This window comes from Dermacentor silvarum, chromosome 1, assembly GCF_013339745.2.
Source record: "Dermacentor silvarum isolate Dsil-2018 chromosome 1, BIME_Dsil_1.4, whole genome shotgun sequence".
Classification (NCBI taxonomy): Eukaryota; Metazoa; Arthropoda; class Arachnida; order Ixodida; family Ixodidae; genus Dermacentor; species Dermacentor silvarum.
Genome location: NC_051154.1, coordinates 346,890,840 through 346,908,360, shown reverse-complemented (window position 1 = coordinate 346,908,360; position 17,521 = coordinate 346,890,840). Strand labels below are relative to the sequence as shown.

Here is a 17,521-nt window from a genome sequence, read left to right as displayed (position 1 = left end):
TTTTTTTTTATGCCTATGAAGACACTGCGGTGATCAGTAAAGTAGTGAGACTTGGTTGCAACTCGCAGCCGGGCCCAACTCTATTCGGGCAACGGTGGCAATGTCTCCTTTCAGGGCTCCGTAAAGGCCTAAATATAGTCCGATGTAGCATGAACGCGCGCACACGTTATGCCTCCACACCTTGCCTTTCCAGCTTCAAGCCGATCAACAACTTGTACTTGTGCAGTGGCTATTCCTCTTTGCACTACATTTTAGGTCAAAGCTCACTGGCTGAACCGATTAGGATGAGTTAATAGCACCACGAGTTTAATGAATTCTGCGCTGCAATGAGTTCCCGGGGTCTGCGGAGATAACAATATGAACACAAACCACACACAAAGTGCATTCATTGTAAATTGTTTAAGTTTGCTATGCACTCTGACTTCAGGAAATGAGTAACTGTTTGCACTACAGCCAATTGAAGCCAAGGAATGCACGGATGAAATTAACTGCGTCAATTAACTGATGCGTAGAAATAATAATGAAACGGGAAATAAAACTAAAAGAGAAGAGAACTTGCCACCGGTGACCTGAACCCACCACGACACGTATAATGCTCTACCAATTGAGTTACAGCAGCAATTTTCTGCAACAGCACCATCACGACCCATAAATGGCACTGACTAGCACTCCCAGGGCTAGATCTAGTACGCCCACACACATTTACCCAAGAAAGTGGCAAGGGGGAGAGCTGCCGCCGTAGCTCAATTGGTAGAGCATCGTACGTGCCATGTGGAGGTTGTGGGTTCAGCTCCCACCAGCGGTAAAGTTGCCTATTCATCATTAGTAGCCAGTGCCCTACAGAAATCCTAAGGTCAACTGACCGGTAGTTGATGTTGCGCTTGGTGTCCAGTGCCCAGCGGTCAATGGCCCGCCGCATGCGCATTAGCACTTGACCACGCGAGACAGCCTGGATGGCAGCCTGGTCCCAGCTCTCAGCCCCATCTGATAGGATGTGTGCCAGGATGCCTGCTGCATTGTAGCTCACCTCGATGCCATCACTCTCGCTGTCCAGCAGCTCACTGCAACCAACAGTGATTGCATCAGTCGGACAGTCTATCAACCAAAGGAATAACGGGCACGCTACAAACAAGAGGAACAGTATTAATCAGGTTTTCCATGTGCATGTGTGAACAGCACTGCACACGCATGCTTAGCCCAGCCATTTTTTCTGATGGAGCACAATTAGGAATGTCCAAACACTAGTGAAATTTTGTAACTGATCGAATATGAATATTCTAAAAAAATGGGCTTCGAATATTGAATTTAATATTGAATATTTAGAACTTCTAAACAAACAGAAATATAAAGGTTGCATGGACTACGTTTGCAACAAAAGGCTCATTCACGTTATTTGATACCACTAATACCATTAACAATTGAAAGTCATTTCAACTGAGAAGCTTGTTCATCAGAAATGAAGGAGAAGTGATTGTATCTGGTACATCATGAAAATGGCAGTAATGAAACAAAGCGTCGCCACAGGTACGTAGCAGCAGAGTGTAGTGCTTATTGAAAGAGATAAGCACAATATTACAGCAATGCACATTGTTTGAAAAGAATTAAATTCTGGCGAGACTGACCAAATAATTAATTTGTCAAAAGAAAGGCAACAAATTTATAAGCTGCTTAAGGCGGGGCGCATGTTTAATTAATGACTGGAAACTAATGTGCAGAAATGATCTCAAGGCATCTGCTAAAGAATCGGTTTGTTTACGCAACAACCACGGTTCTCCTGCAGCAGTATTCTTCTCTCGTAGACTGCAACAAGTGTTGAGCAGTAAGGACTATAGCAGTAATAGTGTGCATATCTTGAATGTGTTTAGAGAGTGCGGGATGGGCAACAAGTGTAACTGCGCCAATTTTTTTTTTTTTTATCATTCCTATCACAGCATGTGAAGTGGCCTTTAGGCAAGTGATACAAATAGAATATTGTCCATAGTACAGTCAAACCTTGTTACAACGAACACCACATTAACAAACATTTCAGATTAACGAACTTTGAAGAAATACCATGCCGACTGCCTATAGTTTCAATGTAAAAATATTTCAGTACTACGAACTTCAGAATAACGAACATTTCAGAATAACGATAGTTATTTAATTCCCATGTCACCTTAACAACACCTCAGTACTACGAACTCATATTCCGAAATGCGAGGATTCTTAGATTTCAGTGTATCAGCCAGAGCTGTAAGGTAGCAGACGAAGAGCGGACGCCTTGCAACTTGCTTCCCGCAAAAACCAGAAAATGGTGCGGGAGGGCAAAAATGAGAGTGGGGGACTTTTTTTTTTCTTTCCCCCCCCCCCCTCCGTTGTGAGGAGGCATCAGGTTTTGTGAGAGGAGAGGTGAGGAGCATGGGCTCTGAAAACCTGAGACGGTGCAGGAGAAGAAAAAAAAAAAAAAAAAACAACAAAAGTACTAGCCACCATAACAAATGCTGAAGTGGACCTTTCCTTTTGCTTTTTTTTTTTTTTTTTCCTGTTGCGGAGGCGACGATGCATTGCATTTTTCTTGCTTTCTCAGTTGTTTACGTGCTGTCACCCGTATCAGGCCTCTCCATCATTTTTCTTCTTGGTATTTTATTGTGTTGGAAGTGCAGTCTGGCTTTGGTATTGCCATGAGCTCAACTCTTCCTGCAGCCTGCTTTTACCAGCTGCTCCCGGACAAGACAATGCATTTTAAGGGAGAACAGTGCAAAGGTGGCAAGAAGCCGAAACTTCGAGTCACCGTTCTGCGTTGCTGCAATGCAGATGGGACTGAAAAGTTTAAGCCTCTAGTGATCGGGAGGTTTTCGAAGCCATGCTGCATGAAGAATGTAGTGTCACTGCCGTGCCACTATTGGGCAAACCAGCACGCCTGGATGACCCATGAGCTGTTTTCCGAGTGGCTGCTGATGGTAAACGAAAAGATGAGGAAGGAGGGGCGGCACATTTTGATGATTGTTGACAATTGCTCGGCGCACACTGTCAACATACAGCTTACAAATGTGCGTCTGGAGTACCTACCACCAAACTGCACATCTGTACTGCAGCCACTGGACCAAGGGATAATAAGGAGCGCCAAGTCGCACTTTCGGAAGCACCTTATTCAGCGGCTGCTCATAAACCTGTGCCTGCAGCACTCGACAGCCATCAACATCTGACAGGCTGCGGAAATGCTTACAGGCACATGGTGGAGCGTCACGTCTACCACCATTCAAAACTGCTGGAAGAAGGCTGGCCTGACGAGAACAGATGGCCAACCACAAAGCAATGAACCGGCAGCGAAGGGCAGGTTCGAGCGAGCTCTGGAGCGAGATTTCCAAGCAGCTAGCCGTCGATCCCTCAGCCACATTTGACGACTATGTCCAGTGTGACGAGGCGATGTGGACATCAGCAGAGCTGACCACAGATGACATCCTGTAGAGCATCCAGGGCACAGTGACTCAGGATGAGGAGTGCAGCGATGATGACATGGACAATGATGTCACGGACCACGACGGTGCTGTGGTAGCACCCGAAGATCGCGACGAGTCCGTGTCAGCCACAGATGCGTTGGACTACTTGAGGAAACTCCGCACATTCATAGGAAAAAGCGGCACAGCGACCAAAGCAGTGCATAAGAATGTGGACAGTCATGCTGCAGAGTTTGTGCTGCACCCGCCAGAAAATGATTACGAACTATTTCAAATAAATGCGCGTTGCCTGATTATCACGTGTGCATTTTTGTGAGAAACGAGTTCAAGGACGTACCGTTGCAAAGGTAGGTCGTTTGCGTTACTGAAATGCTATTGTGATGGTTAATTTTGCGGCTGTGCTGCAAAACTAAGATTTCAGTTATATACCTGAGATTAGATACCTGAGATTATACTGAGATTTCACTGTACTGAGTTACTTGAGTATCATTTGCCTACTATGTACCACTTTTTTTTTTCAAGCTTGGTTGAACTTATGTGAAACATCCAGCACTGCGAATAGCTGTGAGCAACGTTTTGACTTGCACATTAGGAAGAATTTCGATTTGGACACACATCAGAAAAATCCCTTTCATACTGGCACAGAGTGTACTAAACCTGAAACCCAAAACACTGAATGCATTACTGAATTTATGGTGTTCTTTCACAACACAATAAGCACATGCCTGTCACGATTGCCATGCACAAAGCTGACATGAACACGTGTCTGTCCCAAAATCAAGCTGCATCACAGGGTTCTTGCAAAAGCACACCTACCTGAACACAAGAAGGTACTCGTCACGCATGAGCCGTGGCCTGAGCTCCCGTACTTCAGCCACGTTGCCCTGCACAGCAAGACACAGCCATTAAACTCCGTCACATGCTTAGCCACAAAATATCTTCAAAGGTCTAGCTGCCTCCTTTTAAAAGCTAAGTGTCAACTTCGGCCCATAAAATTTGGCAGAACCCATCTCACAATGACTTTCGACGGTAATGAGTCTAGCATTGAATTAATGTAGCCACACGACGCATTGCCACAATCGAAATGAGTTATGTATGAGGCGTGTAACTGCAGCTGGATTCCTCTTTCGTGCTTCCCTAGAACACTTGGCACCATCTAGCGCTGCCACCACGAAGCCTGCACATGGCCTCCGAAATGTATGGCGTGCAAGTGCGTGGCGAAAGCTGAGAAATGCATAATGCAGTAATCGAGCTCCTCTCTCACGCTTTTTTCTGGACATACTGTGCCATCTAGTGGTGCTGCCAAGAAGTCCATGTACGGCCTCCGAGACGAGAAGCATGGTGCACCGATGAATCGTTGAGAATCGCTAAATGATGAGAATCGATTGCTCACTTCCCTCGAATTGCTCCCTCGTATGTAGTGGTGTGCGAATATTTGAAACTTTCAAATAACGAATTGAAAAGTTTTATTCGATTCAATCTTTGAATCGAATCGTCCCTATTTGTAAATACAAATATTTTTCAAATACTTTGTAAATATTTCAAAATGTCAACTGCACCCAATTAAACATAAAATTGGAGCAAACACCCCAGCGCACATTGTATATACCAAAAACATGAGAACTTGCACAGTAGAGCAGGCTACGTCGCTTAGGTAGCCATACTTTACAGGCCATATATACAGCTATCGTTCGCACTTCCCGAGGAGCCCTGTGTATGTGAAGAAACTACTTGTTTGCTCCTAATGCGCCATTTGTGCTTTTATTAAACACTTCATAAGGTGCTATGTAATGCAAAAAACTTGCTAACTTTAAAGGGTCCCTGAAACGGTTCAGACAAATTTTGTAGACGCGTAGGGTACAGCTACAGTAAAACATTTGCGTCACAATTTAAGCGAAGCGTCTCATATTAAGAGAGCTACGGACGATTACGAGTTACCCTCCTCCCTAGCCATGCATTTCCTCAACTCGTTCGCCGAGTGATCGGGGCTAAGCTCCGCCTTCGCTGGCTCTACGTCATGTTGTGACTTGTTGTCGCCTATTTCCGGTTGTCTTGAAGCCAGAGCGAAAGGCTCTCCAACCTCTCCGCTAGTCGCCCGGCCGTTGATCCTCAGCGAGAGCGATCAAGCAGCGTGCGTTGCGAGCGTTCTGTCGCCAGCGCCGAGCGTGTCCGGTATTCCGGTAACCACAGGCGGGCTGGGTGTTTTGACAGATAGCCAGAGGCGTAAACTAAAGCCCCTCCATACCGCTGTGATGATGGAGCTTCGTAGACGGTCTCAAAAATCACTATTCGCACACCTCTAGTCATATGTGCCACAGTAGCACATACTCAGCGACCCAAATTGACCCGAGGTTCACTCAAGAGCAGCACATACCTAGTGCATTCATGGCACAGCCTGCTAAAGCATCGGGCTGCTGTCCTTGAGGAAACCTTGTGTTGTGGGTTCGATTTCACGTTAGAGTGGCACGTTCCCAGTGGTACATACCTGGTTATCCAAGTTGCCATCAAAGACATTAATTGAAGAACACAGCACAGACCTAGTGGCACATACCCAGTTCTCCAAGTTGGCGTCACTTGGGCACAAAACGAGTTTCTTCGAACAGCAGTACCTACCCAGTCCCGCATCTACAGCGACCCATGTCAGCCTGATCGTTGAAGGGTGGCACATACGTACACATTGCTACATATGCAGAGACCCAAGTTAGTCCGACGGTTGGTTTCGAACCCTGTTTCCTCAGCACAGATGGCCGACAGGCTAGATTTCTTTAAAAATGTGAACTTCAAAGGGTTAACGAGGAAGAGGTGCCAGAACAGTTTGTGCCCCTGAGAACAATGGAGACTACAGCAGCCTTGGCTGTGCTCGAGTTCAAGGAGGCCACACATGGCACAGAGAAAGTACTCCAGAGGCTGGAGCTAGAATATGGAGCACAGACAAGGAAGCACCTTGAGCAAGTGACTAAGGCAAGTACCTCACAAGCACAGATAACAGCTCTTGACAGCTCTAAAAAGCTGAAAGGAAAAGGAGAGAGCTTGAACCAATTGCCGATGAGCAGCGTCTGGTTGCAAAGGAAGGCCCAATCTATGTAGCATGGGCTTCGATTGATCGCCATTGCCACAGAAATTAAGTACTATATTTTGAAAATTTTAAACTGATTTTTCTGTTTCCATTTTTTTGCCAAGCACCCTAAAACCCGAAAAACTATCCTTCCTAAACTGTGTTACAAAAAACATGCTTTTAAGATGGTTTCTACACTAAAATTTTGCTAGGAACAAGACTATGTACTGCTTGAATTTGTAAATTGCTTCAAACAGCAAAAAAAAAAAAAAAAATTTCTTAGATACACCAACAAAAAATTAAAATGTTTCCAGTGATGCAATGTTTATAAAAAACAAAAAAATGGCACATAGCTGCCCTTATCCTGTACTATACTCCTGAGACCCAACAAAACCTTTCAAAATCAGTTCCGATTGTAAACTGCTCTCTCACAAAAATCAGAACATATGTGCTTGATCACATGGCATGGGTCACTTCCATGAATGTGGACAGAATCAATTTCTCCAGTTTGTTCTAATAAAAGCATTGTTTGTAAACTCAAATAAACGGTTAATGTGACATGACATGACGGTTCATTGCTTTCACTTTTCATCGTGGACTGCCGCATCATATGGTGCCATTTACAATGTAGTGCACATTATTTTTCGCAGTCACTGATGATGCAGCTGTACGACTTGCAGAAAAGATCCATTTTTTCAAAAACCAGTGGCAAAAAAATTATTCAATGCTTGACATACTCTGCCTGCTTCACCTAGCTTTATCTTATACAAGAACATCTTAGCCTATCCTTTCTGGTATAGTTTATTGTCTCTGGTGTAATTTTGAAGCCAACCTCCACAAGGTTGGAGTTCAAGGAGGCTATAAGGCCACCCATAAATTATCTATTAAAAAATGAATATATCTTAATTATTTTTAAAACAATAGTTTTCCTAAGCAGACACACTCAGCTGCACAATGTGATCACCATAACTTTTTTTCATGTTTGCACTAAATCAATGCAATTTCAAATATATTCTAATGGTTGCTAGTGTATTCCTCCAAACTTCACCAGAAGTGGAGGAATACAAAAGGAGATGACACAAGGAGTTGAAATGGGGACAGGGGTGAGATCCCGCATAAAAAGGAGGAGGGAAAAAAATAAGAGAGCCCAAGTGGTCAAACGACTAGGTCAGAAGCATGCTTTGTTAAATCAGTCAGACTGACAGCACTCGTTGCCTGTCTATATGATGAATACCAAAAGCCTTTGTCACCATATTTTGCTTGTTCCTGATGTCGAATGGTTTGTGGTATGTAGTTTATAGTATGTGGGAGTGCTCACATACTGCAAAATGCCACCATATTGTAGGCATCATAGCAAGCCACTTATAGACTTGAGTACTGTGGTAACATCACTCACCAGCAGTCCCATCATGTTTCGCAGCAGTTCAGGCTTGTCCGTGAAAATCTGAAACAAGAACACACAAATATGTGGATGCTGCCATCAAAAAATTGAACCAAATGAGCCGACTTATTGACCTAGCACACACTAGCTTAGCGCAAAAGAAGAAATTATTAGGAAAAAACAGCATACTGTAAAGGTGGTACTGTGGCTGCAAGCTGCATTCACCATCACTTACGCGGCAGTCAGCAGTAAAAGGTGGCACGTGCGGATTTTAAGCTGGTTTTTGGCATCAAGGCGATGCTTTCAAGACCACTTTTCAAATCATTAAAAAAATTTTAGGGGTGTGCGAATACTCAAAACTGAATCAAACAGTGCATGTTCGAATAATTACATTAGCAAATCAAATATCTAATACAGTCGAGACCGACTATATCGAACCCGTTTATATCAAATTATCCCGTATATCAAACAATTTCTAAACACGGTAAATTTACATGGAGAATATATAGCAAAAGTTACTGTTACATCGAACAAGATAGCAACGACAACCGATATATCAAACTCCATGTGTCTCAAAAGTGCCCCAGCAAGTTGGCTTTCCCTCGCGGTGGCGGGGAAAACTGCCGGCGCCACCCTAGAAAAAGTGGCTTAGACCCGGCTGTGCACGGGCGAACACCCCCCTGCAAAAAATTATCCTGGCCGGCTCGAAGCGCTTACAGCCAATCAGAAGCCGTCGTGCTTTCTCCGAGGCGCGGAGGCGGTACAAGTGAGCACCATTTTTCTTTATGCTTGTGTGCCTGCTGCTGCCTCTTTTCCTCGAGTCCTCATTCAGCGTGGTCCGTGCTGGTGGTGTTGCCTGTTGGCGCTCTGTGAACTTTCTTGGCACGCTGTCGTCATGGCTTGTGCAAAGAGGCAGAATTTGCCGTTCACCGCGAAACTCGAAATCATAAATCGAGTCGAGCGCGGTGAGAAGAAGTCTGACGTCGCCGCCACGTACAAGATTCCAAGGAGCACCTTGAGTACTATCCTGAAGAACAAGGCAGACATCAGGGCCAAGTCGGACAAAAGGCCAGGTGCCCGTGGTGCCCGACGTGTGCGCACTGCTGTGTACGAAGATGTCGAAGCGGCCGTTTTCAAATGGTAAACGGCCAAAGTAGGGCACGCAACTAAGCCACCATATTAATAAAGTACTTTTCTTATTGGTATGTGCCTTTGCGTCATCAAATCCTATAGCGGGCCTATATCGAATTATGCCACATATCGAACTAATAAACGTTTTTTGGCGAGTTCGATATACCCGGGTTCGACTGTATTCGATTTTTAGAATATTCAATATATTTTGTGTAGAAACCCACACAGTGCTACATGTTGCATACTCTGTAGCCCCTCACGCTTGATGCCGCCATGCGAGCATTTCACTAAGTTTTCGCCACAAAAGAAGCATCGAGCGCACCACAGACGGGCTACCCCTGCTGAGTGGTAGCAGACTTTGTCACTGTGAGTGCTCCCTGACGGCGGCCCAATGCTGGGATCGCACACACACTGCCCGAACTACGTACTTAGTTTGTACAAGGTCTGTCCGGGTCGACAGACCATTTGAAATGATAATGCGACACGGACCGAGAGAACAGCAAGAAAAGTAGCACATATTTTGTAAAATACGAAAGGATATGCGAAGATCAGGCCGATTAGCCACTGATAGACCCACAGATCGTGTTGGATATGTGGCGACGCACTTCATACCACTTCAACAGCCATCAATCTAAACCACACGCGTGATCTCGAGACCGCTCACTGTTAAGCCACCCTTATAAACTTACTAGTGGCAAGCATTCCACAACAGCTTGCGGCCAGCAGCAAATTTTCATCAAGGCCACACTGCCTAGGCCATTAGGCCTAATCGGTGCTGCTTCATCGGGCGTCGGCGACTAAAGTTACGGTTTGGTGCCGAATCAATGCAGATCTATTCGCAGCAGCCCCGCGACACTTGACACTCCAACAACAGCCTCGCAAACGAAAGCGAGTGCATGGGATGGCAACAAAGTTGTTCACGGCCACCATCTTTGCAAGACATCGTACAGCCTCCTCTCGTTTCCGACGTCGTTCATAGACACATCGATCTCTTTTTGCAGCTTCGAGCAACAAGTGACTAGACTAGTTTTGGATTTACACTGCAGGTACAAAAGTGTCACGGCGCAGTTGCATGCATTTGCGCGGATGGCAGATAAACGAATAGAAGGGGGCGGGGAGTGTCGCACGCACTTGTCGTGCCCTCCAGGTTTCAGAATCTGTCAGTTGGCAAATCATGCTGAACCTGACAATGAAACAGCAAGGATGGTGCCTGCTCTTTCCTGCCCATACCAGCTACGCACGAAGCAGTGATTGAGTCACGTGATGCGCAGTCATCTGTCACGCAGATTGGCCTTACAATAACTAACCTTCTGTATTTTGGAGAAAAACCAGAAAGCAACACCTTCTATGCAATAAATGAAAGATTGCTGCAAAACACAGGTCCAATATTAAACTAAGAACCTCAGTGGCAATCAGCTCAACAGAATGTCACTAATTCATTAGTTCCAGAGAAAAGAAAGCGCTTGATTCTACAGTTAAACCTGCTTATAACGAACATCCATATAACGAATTCCTGGACGTAACGAAGTTTTTCTATTCCCCGCCGTTACTCCATAGAAGCACTTGTATTTGAGACCTCTACGTAACGAAGTGGCAGCGGGAGACCCCCTCGAAATAACAAATTTTCCTCGCCAACAACCTAGAGACCTCGCCCCAAATTTTGTCATTTTTACACGAGCAGCAACCGGAAGCACCTTCTCTGCCGCGACAGAACGTGAAGCGCAGCGTCGCGCTTGGCACGCTCGAATTCAAGGCGACTACGAGCGCACGTGTGCGTGCGTGGGAGCGTGCGCGAGGCAGGCCTGCATCCCTCGACCCGGGGACCTTGCAGCCGCGGGCGTGACCTTTTTTCCTCCTTTCATTCAAACCCGATCCCGCCGCTTGCTGCTGCTGGCCTAGCCTGCCAAGCCGGTACTCTTCCTTTCCAGTTGATGTTGCCGACGAAAAAAAAAAGACATTTTTTTTCAACACGCTGGCAGTGCCACTCTTTCATTACTGCGCAAGTCTCTGCGCTTCACTTCACTATCCTGACACTAGGTGACACTATAGGGCCGTTTATAGTTTATAGTCCGACGGAACGAGCGCGCGCACGCTACATCACATTGGCGAAAACAATCCCCTCTATAGTCGAGCGCACCAGCGCAGCCAACGTAACCAGCGGCTTCCAATGCGCCCTGATGGGTCCAGCGCCGAATTGGCTCCTGACCCAATCGCGCATTGGCCGCGCCGACTGCGCACACCCATAATGCCATTTCGCGCGAAGAAATAAAGGCACCCACACCGCTTCACCGATGGTCGCAGACAGCTGTTCAAAGCGGCGCGCAGGCTTGGGATTGTTCTGCGCAGTGCTCTGAAGATAAGAGCCGACAGCGCGCGCGTCGGAGTATAGAGGAGATTGAGTTTTGGCTGGCGCAGCGCAACCGGCGTAGCGTGACTGGCCGCAAACGGCGCTGGCCTGCACGCCGATAACGTCACACTATAAACGGGCTTATACAACGCAACGACGCAATCGGTAAGCGGTAAGAATCGAGTAAATACGGTAAGCGTTTCTTTTTCGAATTTTCGTGCTGAACCTGCATATAGCAAAATCCTCTTTATAACGAAGTTCTTCGGGAATTTGTCAATTTCGTTATATCCAGGTTTAACTGTATTCAACAGAAATTATACTGATAAAGAATATTTTCAAGGCCTTCATATACTATAACTGAGCTGTAATCAGTGCTGGCACACTAATTTGGTGTTTCCTTTAATAAGCATAGACTGTACTGTATCATTTATATGTAACTAAGTTACTGATAGCTTGCTACATTCTTGTTATGCAATACTAGGAGACTTCCGAAAGTGTGAAGCACCGTATTTTATTGCCTAAGATTTGTAAGCATTATATTTTGTGAAAAACTTTCCGATATTCAATATTCGATTCTATCTTCTCCTTTTTTTGCCATAATTTGATTCGACATCTACTACAGTCAAACCTCGTTAATACGTACCCGCTTAATGTGTAATTGCGGTTTAAACGTAGTCGCCCACCCAGCCCCCATTGAACCCCACGTATTGGCTGACCGCTTAAGCAGTAGTCGCTCATAGCCCACCAAACGGTTAGTGCGTACTATTTTTGTTTCTTATCTACTGCACAGGCACAAAATTGGCAAAATCTCATATGCCCAGACGTTCGATTCTCGAGTTGCGATGCCTGAACGACAGCCGCCAGCGATAGTGAACTTGAAATGTGGCCACCATGACTTATTTCCTGCACATGCTGCTGTTGCGATTGCCACGCATAAAAGCATGGCCTTCGAGATTAGCTCCCGGTAACGTGATGAAGCCGCCAGTAGGGGGTGTGAATTCGCTGTTACTGTTAGGATGTCTCGATGCCCAGTCGCCGTCGAATCTCGATAATTCGAACTCGAAGGGGCCCGGAAATTTGTTTGAATGAAAGAAAGTTCTAATTAAAGAAAGGACCTATTTTTGAAGTATTAGAGCACCATAGCATGATGCACGAACGGTGCGAGTCCTGAACTATCGCGGCGCGCAACGGCCCACGCCAGCCAACGCTCGGCAGCAAACGAAACTTTAGGGCACTGGATGGCGCCGTTCGACGGCAAGACAGGCGGGCGTGCGCGGAGACCGTCGAAGGTGAGGGAGGAGGGCGGCAGGGAAGCGGATTTGACCTCGGCAACTCCGCCGCTTCGGCGGCAGTGGCTTCGGTGGCTCCCCTCGCCCTCTCTCTCAGCTCCCTCGCAGCTCCCTCCCCTTCGACTGTCTCCGTGTGCGCCCGCCGCCGGTACAGCCAGCCGGCGCAGATTAGCCCGCTCCTTGAAGTTTCGTTTTCTGCCGTTATCGGGAAGCGAGCATTTGCCGGCGTGGGCAGTTTCGTTAGCCGGACTGGGCCTCCGCCGCTGCATTAAGGGGTCTCTCCTAAGCTTTTGCTTTATGGCGGTGTCGGAGCAATGCCGCTCGGAGGTGCTGCCGAGTCATTTGGCGCGCTGCTGAGAGCATTGTCGGTCCACGGTATGTTCGAATTAACCCGTCGCAAATGCTATTGCGTTCGAATTACCGAGCGTTTTCGCTTATTGAAATACACAAAACTTTGACGGGACCACAGCGTCAGTTCAAATAAACCGCCAGTTCAAATTAAGCGTGTTCGAATTAACGAGATTCGACTGTAGTAACCGTGCAAAAGCACATTTTATTGCGAAGCGCATTTCTGCCGTCACCGTGGACGTCGCTTTGAGGTTCCGTATAAAGTCCAAACACGTCAACATCGTCGCCGCGTGCCGTACGCTGTATCTCGCGCGCGCGAGGGAGAAAGGCAAAGGTGGGGCGGAAGCGCGCTGCTCCTGTGGCGCACAGCGGGGGAGGCGAGAAAGGGACGGGTTTGGGTTTACTTCGGCGGCGGCCGCCGTATCTTGAAAGCGATCTGCTGCATGGAAAAAGTACGCGCCCACACGGGTATCTTCAAAGCGATCTGCAGACAAAGTGCAACTAGCACTGGTAGCTTCATATGCACTGTGCTTTCGACATCTAGTTTGCGTTGAAGCGAGAGACTGCACGCTCGCTGCTGCCGCACCTCCTCACTCGGCGTTTTGACAGCTAATTTCTGCAGTCATCGAGCGAGATGCGTTCATGTTTACCAGTGCACGCATTACACCATGCTTGTTAATTTAGTTAGTCAGCGGGGCCTCATGGACAAACTGGCTCGCAGCCTTATCAAGTTCGAAGATGCCATCGTCGCGGCAAGGCCGCCACGGCGGCAAGTGAAGATTACCGGTTTGTTGCTGCCTACCCATAAATAAAGCCTGTCTGAGTCCATGTGTTTGAGAGCATGGTGATGTAGTTCTTTTCTGGCTGGTAAGTAGCCGCTAAACAGGCATTGGCGGTTAATTCGTACATCGTTTAGTGCGTACCTAAATGTTGTTCCCAGCCAACTACGTACAGTGCAGACCACTTATAACGTAACCGCTTTTAGCGCGGGACCGGTTATAGCGTGGGTTTTTTTGACCACAGATATATCTTCCATAGAACTCAATGTATAGGCGGACCGTTTATTGCGTAGGCGCGCAGAGCAGAATACCGGTTATAGTGCGGTTATTTTAAGCGCGCGACCATGAAATTGGCGCACGGCCTTTTCTAGGAGGCGTTGAGCACGGCCCGCACGGCCGCACGGTTGCCGGGTGCGCAAACGCGGAGGAGTGGGAGCACGGGCGCATGCGTGGAGACCAGCGGCGAGAAGCCGAAACAAAAATCGCAGTTTCCCCGAAAGGCAAAGCAAATTTACTAGTCGAGTATACGGAGTAAGGATAGTAGTTATATCGCCAGCATAAACTTGGCCACATCCACTTACTAACTGAATTAACAAGCATGGTGTCAGCGCACACAAGCAAACATGAATAGATCGCACTCGACGACGGCAGACAAGCACTGTCAAAACGCAGGCGTGAGCAAACGCGGCAGGACCAGGGACCGAAGGTTCGTGTGGTCTATCACTTCAACGGAAACTCAGCGGCAAAAGCACAGCGCATACAAAGGTCAGAGCCGTGTGGAGATCGCTAGCAAGATACGGTGCGTGCGACAGCCCTCAACCGCGCAAAGTACGCAGTGGCTTGCAGAGAAAGCCACGCCCCCTCCCTCCTGCGCTGCCTTCGCGCTTTCCTCCTTTCGTGTGGGAGATTGAGTCGCCAGTTCCCCTTGCGCCCGGTCGCAAGATACGCATTGAGTGCCGCAGCTAAACGTCGCCTCCCTTTCCTCCCTCCCATCCCCCGACGGCCTTCCGCACGACGAGAGTCATCGCATTTGCTATCCGCCGTACGTTCGCTCTCCGTGATAGCACGCGTCCCTAGCGCGCTTTCACTCGCACATACAGCATGTCGTACAGCAGCATACAGCATTTTTTTTTTTCAGGAGTCGGAGCATGGCCGCGCGCGTAGAAACCAGCGGCAAAAAGCGAAACAAAAAGGAGGAGAAGGGCGAGAGACTTTGGAGGAAGGAGGGCACGCATTTTCATCGCTATAGCAGCGTCAAGAGCAGGGGTTCTCAAGCATGTTGGCCCCAGGAAACCCTGCTAAGCTTCAGCTAGTGCCCAAGGAACCCGCCCCCCCATCCTTCCAGTAATGATGCTGGGCGTAGCGTGCAACATGTTTGGGGCAACGGTGAGGGTGTACAGGCTATTTTGATGGTGATGTGCAACCCACGTGGTGCAAACTGGGTGCAATTGTCATGACCCAAGACAAGATAGCATCGCTACCAAGGCATGACACCAAGGCACACCACAAAAACGAACTTATATTCTTCGTTACACCTGAAAACTCTGTTAATTTGGCCAATTTTCTTTTGGTCCCGTGAAATCCTAATTAACGAGGTTTTACACTATGCAAAGTCTAAGACCTCTTGTGATGAAAGGTTAGAAGTCTCCCTGTGCAATATGCACTGAAAACTCTTTCTTCTTATATAAAGAATGAGTTTTCAGAGCGTATCACACAGGGGGACTTTTGTTATCATTAGAATTGGAATTAGTGTCGGCTCTACTTTGCGTACTGAAAAACCTTGTTTATTCGGATTTCATGGCACCGAAAAAAAAAAAATGGCCAAATTAACCGAATGTCGAATTATCGTGGGCATAAAAAAAAATAACAAATGCCTACTACATCAACCGCCTTTAATTTACTGAATGAATCCGCAACACCTGTTTCCATTTTGCACAAAAGCAGTGCGGAAACTGCAATTTTTGGCATCACGTATTTGATTAGCGCTCGCAGCGGCGAAGGCCTTGCGAGTTCCTTTGCAACGCACATCTTTATCTGAGGCACGCTTTTCCCTACCGCGCGCACATACATTATTTTTAAATGCCTAAGCATTTCTATGCTTACACAACGAGAAAACTCGCTTTCAAGATAGAGCCCGCAGCAGCGAGAGACGTTACCTTCTGGCTGCCTGGCGCTTAAGGGCAAGCAAAGCGGGGAAAACACAACGTGCCAAGTTAGCATCAGTCAGCATTGTCTGTCCGCTTCGCAAATCACTTTTAAGATACGGTCCACGCGACCGTACCAGAGTATGTTTGATCGGTCGGTGCCGCCGCCGAAGTCTTTTGATCACGGTTCATAATGGTTCGGCACGTGTGGACAACGATATAAAGAGTGCACGGCTTATGATAATCGGAACGTCATCAGCGCACATGGCACCACCACTTGCAGTACTTTGCTTGCGTTATCAATGCACCTTGTGCCTCTGTCCGCACCAGTTCAAGTTGCCGCAGCACTGCCGTTTGTACTGGTCGGATCAAGTGTCTTAACACTGATAATGACACCAGGCTGCGTGGAGATGAGCAAGTGGCACAATGCTTACGCATACATAGAGAACTCCCAGAGAAGTTTCTGCTTGACATTTTTGCCATTGAGCTGGTCGCCAACGAATTCTAGATGGTGCGCTTCATCCTTGACATTTCTGCTTTGAGTCAAAGCAAAACTACCGATTGTCGCAACCGGTACGGTACGAAACCGCGGCCGCTATTGACGGTGACCTTGTAGCTCTGAAGGCGCGAGACTAAATGCTGACCGCAACATCGTCCAAGGTTAGCGGTATAGAAAACACCATGCTGGCAACTCTGGGCTGCTCACCAAAACTAGCTCTTTCATGTACCCAGAATGCAGACCGAAATTCCCTAGTCGTCTACCAGTTGAACAAGCGAAGTGAAACTCGCTGTGCATATTTTTTTCCCTGCTGCCCATATGATTAATGTCGGACCCGCCTATAAGCATTGTTCTGTTTATAATATTTTCCTTCCTTGTTTGTTTTAGCCAGGATTACGTTATCTCGCGAGCGCTCACATGAATTCACAGGGAGATTGTTAGGACTGTTAACAATTTCATCTTCGGCGATGCCTTATGAATTTGTACGTGGCATGTGCGATCATTTGGATGAATTGTCTCAGTGGCGATGTTTGTTCACCCTTTTTGTGTATGTAAGTGGTCGATTGTGCGCGATAAGGAATCGGTTATTTGCATTAACCTGTGTGTGTGTTTATTTGACAAGAAATTCAGTTCACTCCGCGGTAAAGCTTCAGGCTCTTTCTATGTTCTCAAATTGCGCAAACTGTTCACATCTGTGCGCCCACTAACCTCATGATTCCAAAAAGTCACGTTAGAAACATAATCTTTCCGTTTTCTTGAACCAGTGAGCTTTTGCCGGTTAGCGCTATGGGAAGTCCGCGTGGTAGGCCGAAGAAATAAGACGACTGTTGCAATGCACCTGTAGATCGTGAGCGCGTTTGAGAACGCAGGTGATAGGCTGACTTTATTTGAACTTGTGAATCGGTAAGTCGTGCAGTGTGTGCTGCTATGAGATGCAGAATATGTAAAGGCACAAACGGAACCGTGATCCAGTTTTCTCAGACGTGCAAAATTTTAAAAATAATCGGTTCAGGTCAGACTGCCTATATCATAGCTGGAACCATGCAGTGCTGATGACATGCTGATTGCAAAATTAACTGCACCACCATTAGTTTAGTAACTGCTTTGTGGA

The 17,521-nt window shown here is 47.0% G+C and overlaps 1 protein-coding gene across 5 annotated transcripts in view; it reads right to left on the bottom strand.

Annotated features, from left to right (window-relative positions):
* LOC119437396 (protein zer-1 homolog) overlaps positions 1-17,521 on the bottom strand; it is a 166,690-nt gene that overhangs the window by 64,648 nt on the left and 84,521 nt on the right. For all 5 annotated transcript variants that reach the window (XR_007465025.1, XR_007465026.1, XM_049660495.1 and 2 more), the window contains 3 exons: positions 7,889-7,936; positions 4,254-4,321; positions 864-1,061 (listed from right to left, as the gene is read on the bottom strand). Coding sequence is in view for 3 of the 5 variants with exons in the window: in XM_049660495.1 (XP_049516452.1) it covers positions 864-1,061; positions 4,254-4,321; positions 7,889-7,936 (314 nt within the window). In the remaining 2 variants the exon portion in view is untranslated. The remainder of the gene's footprint in view (positions 1-863; positions 1,062-4,253; positions 4,322-7,888; positions 7,937-17,521) is intronic.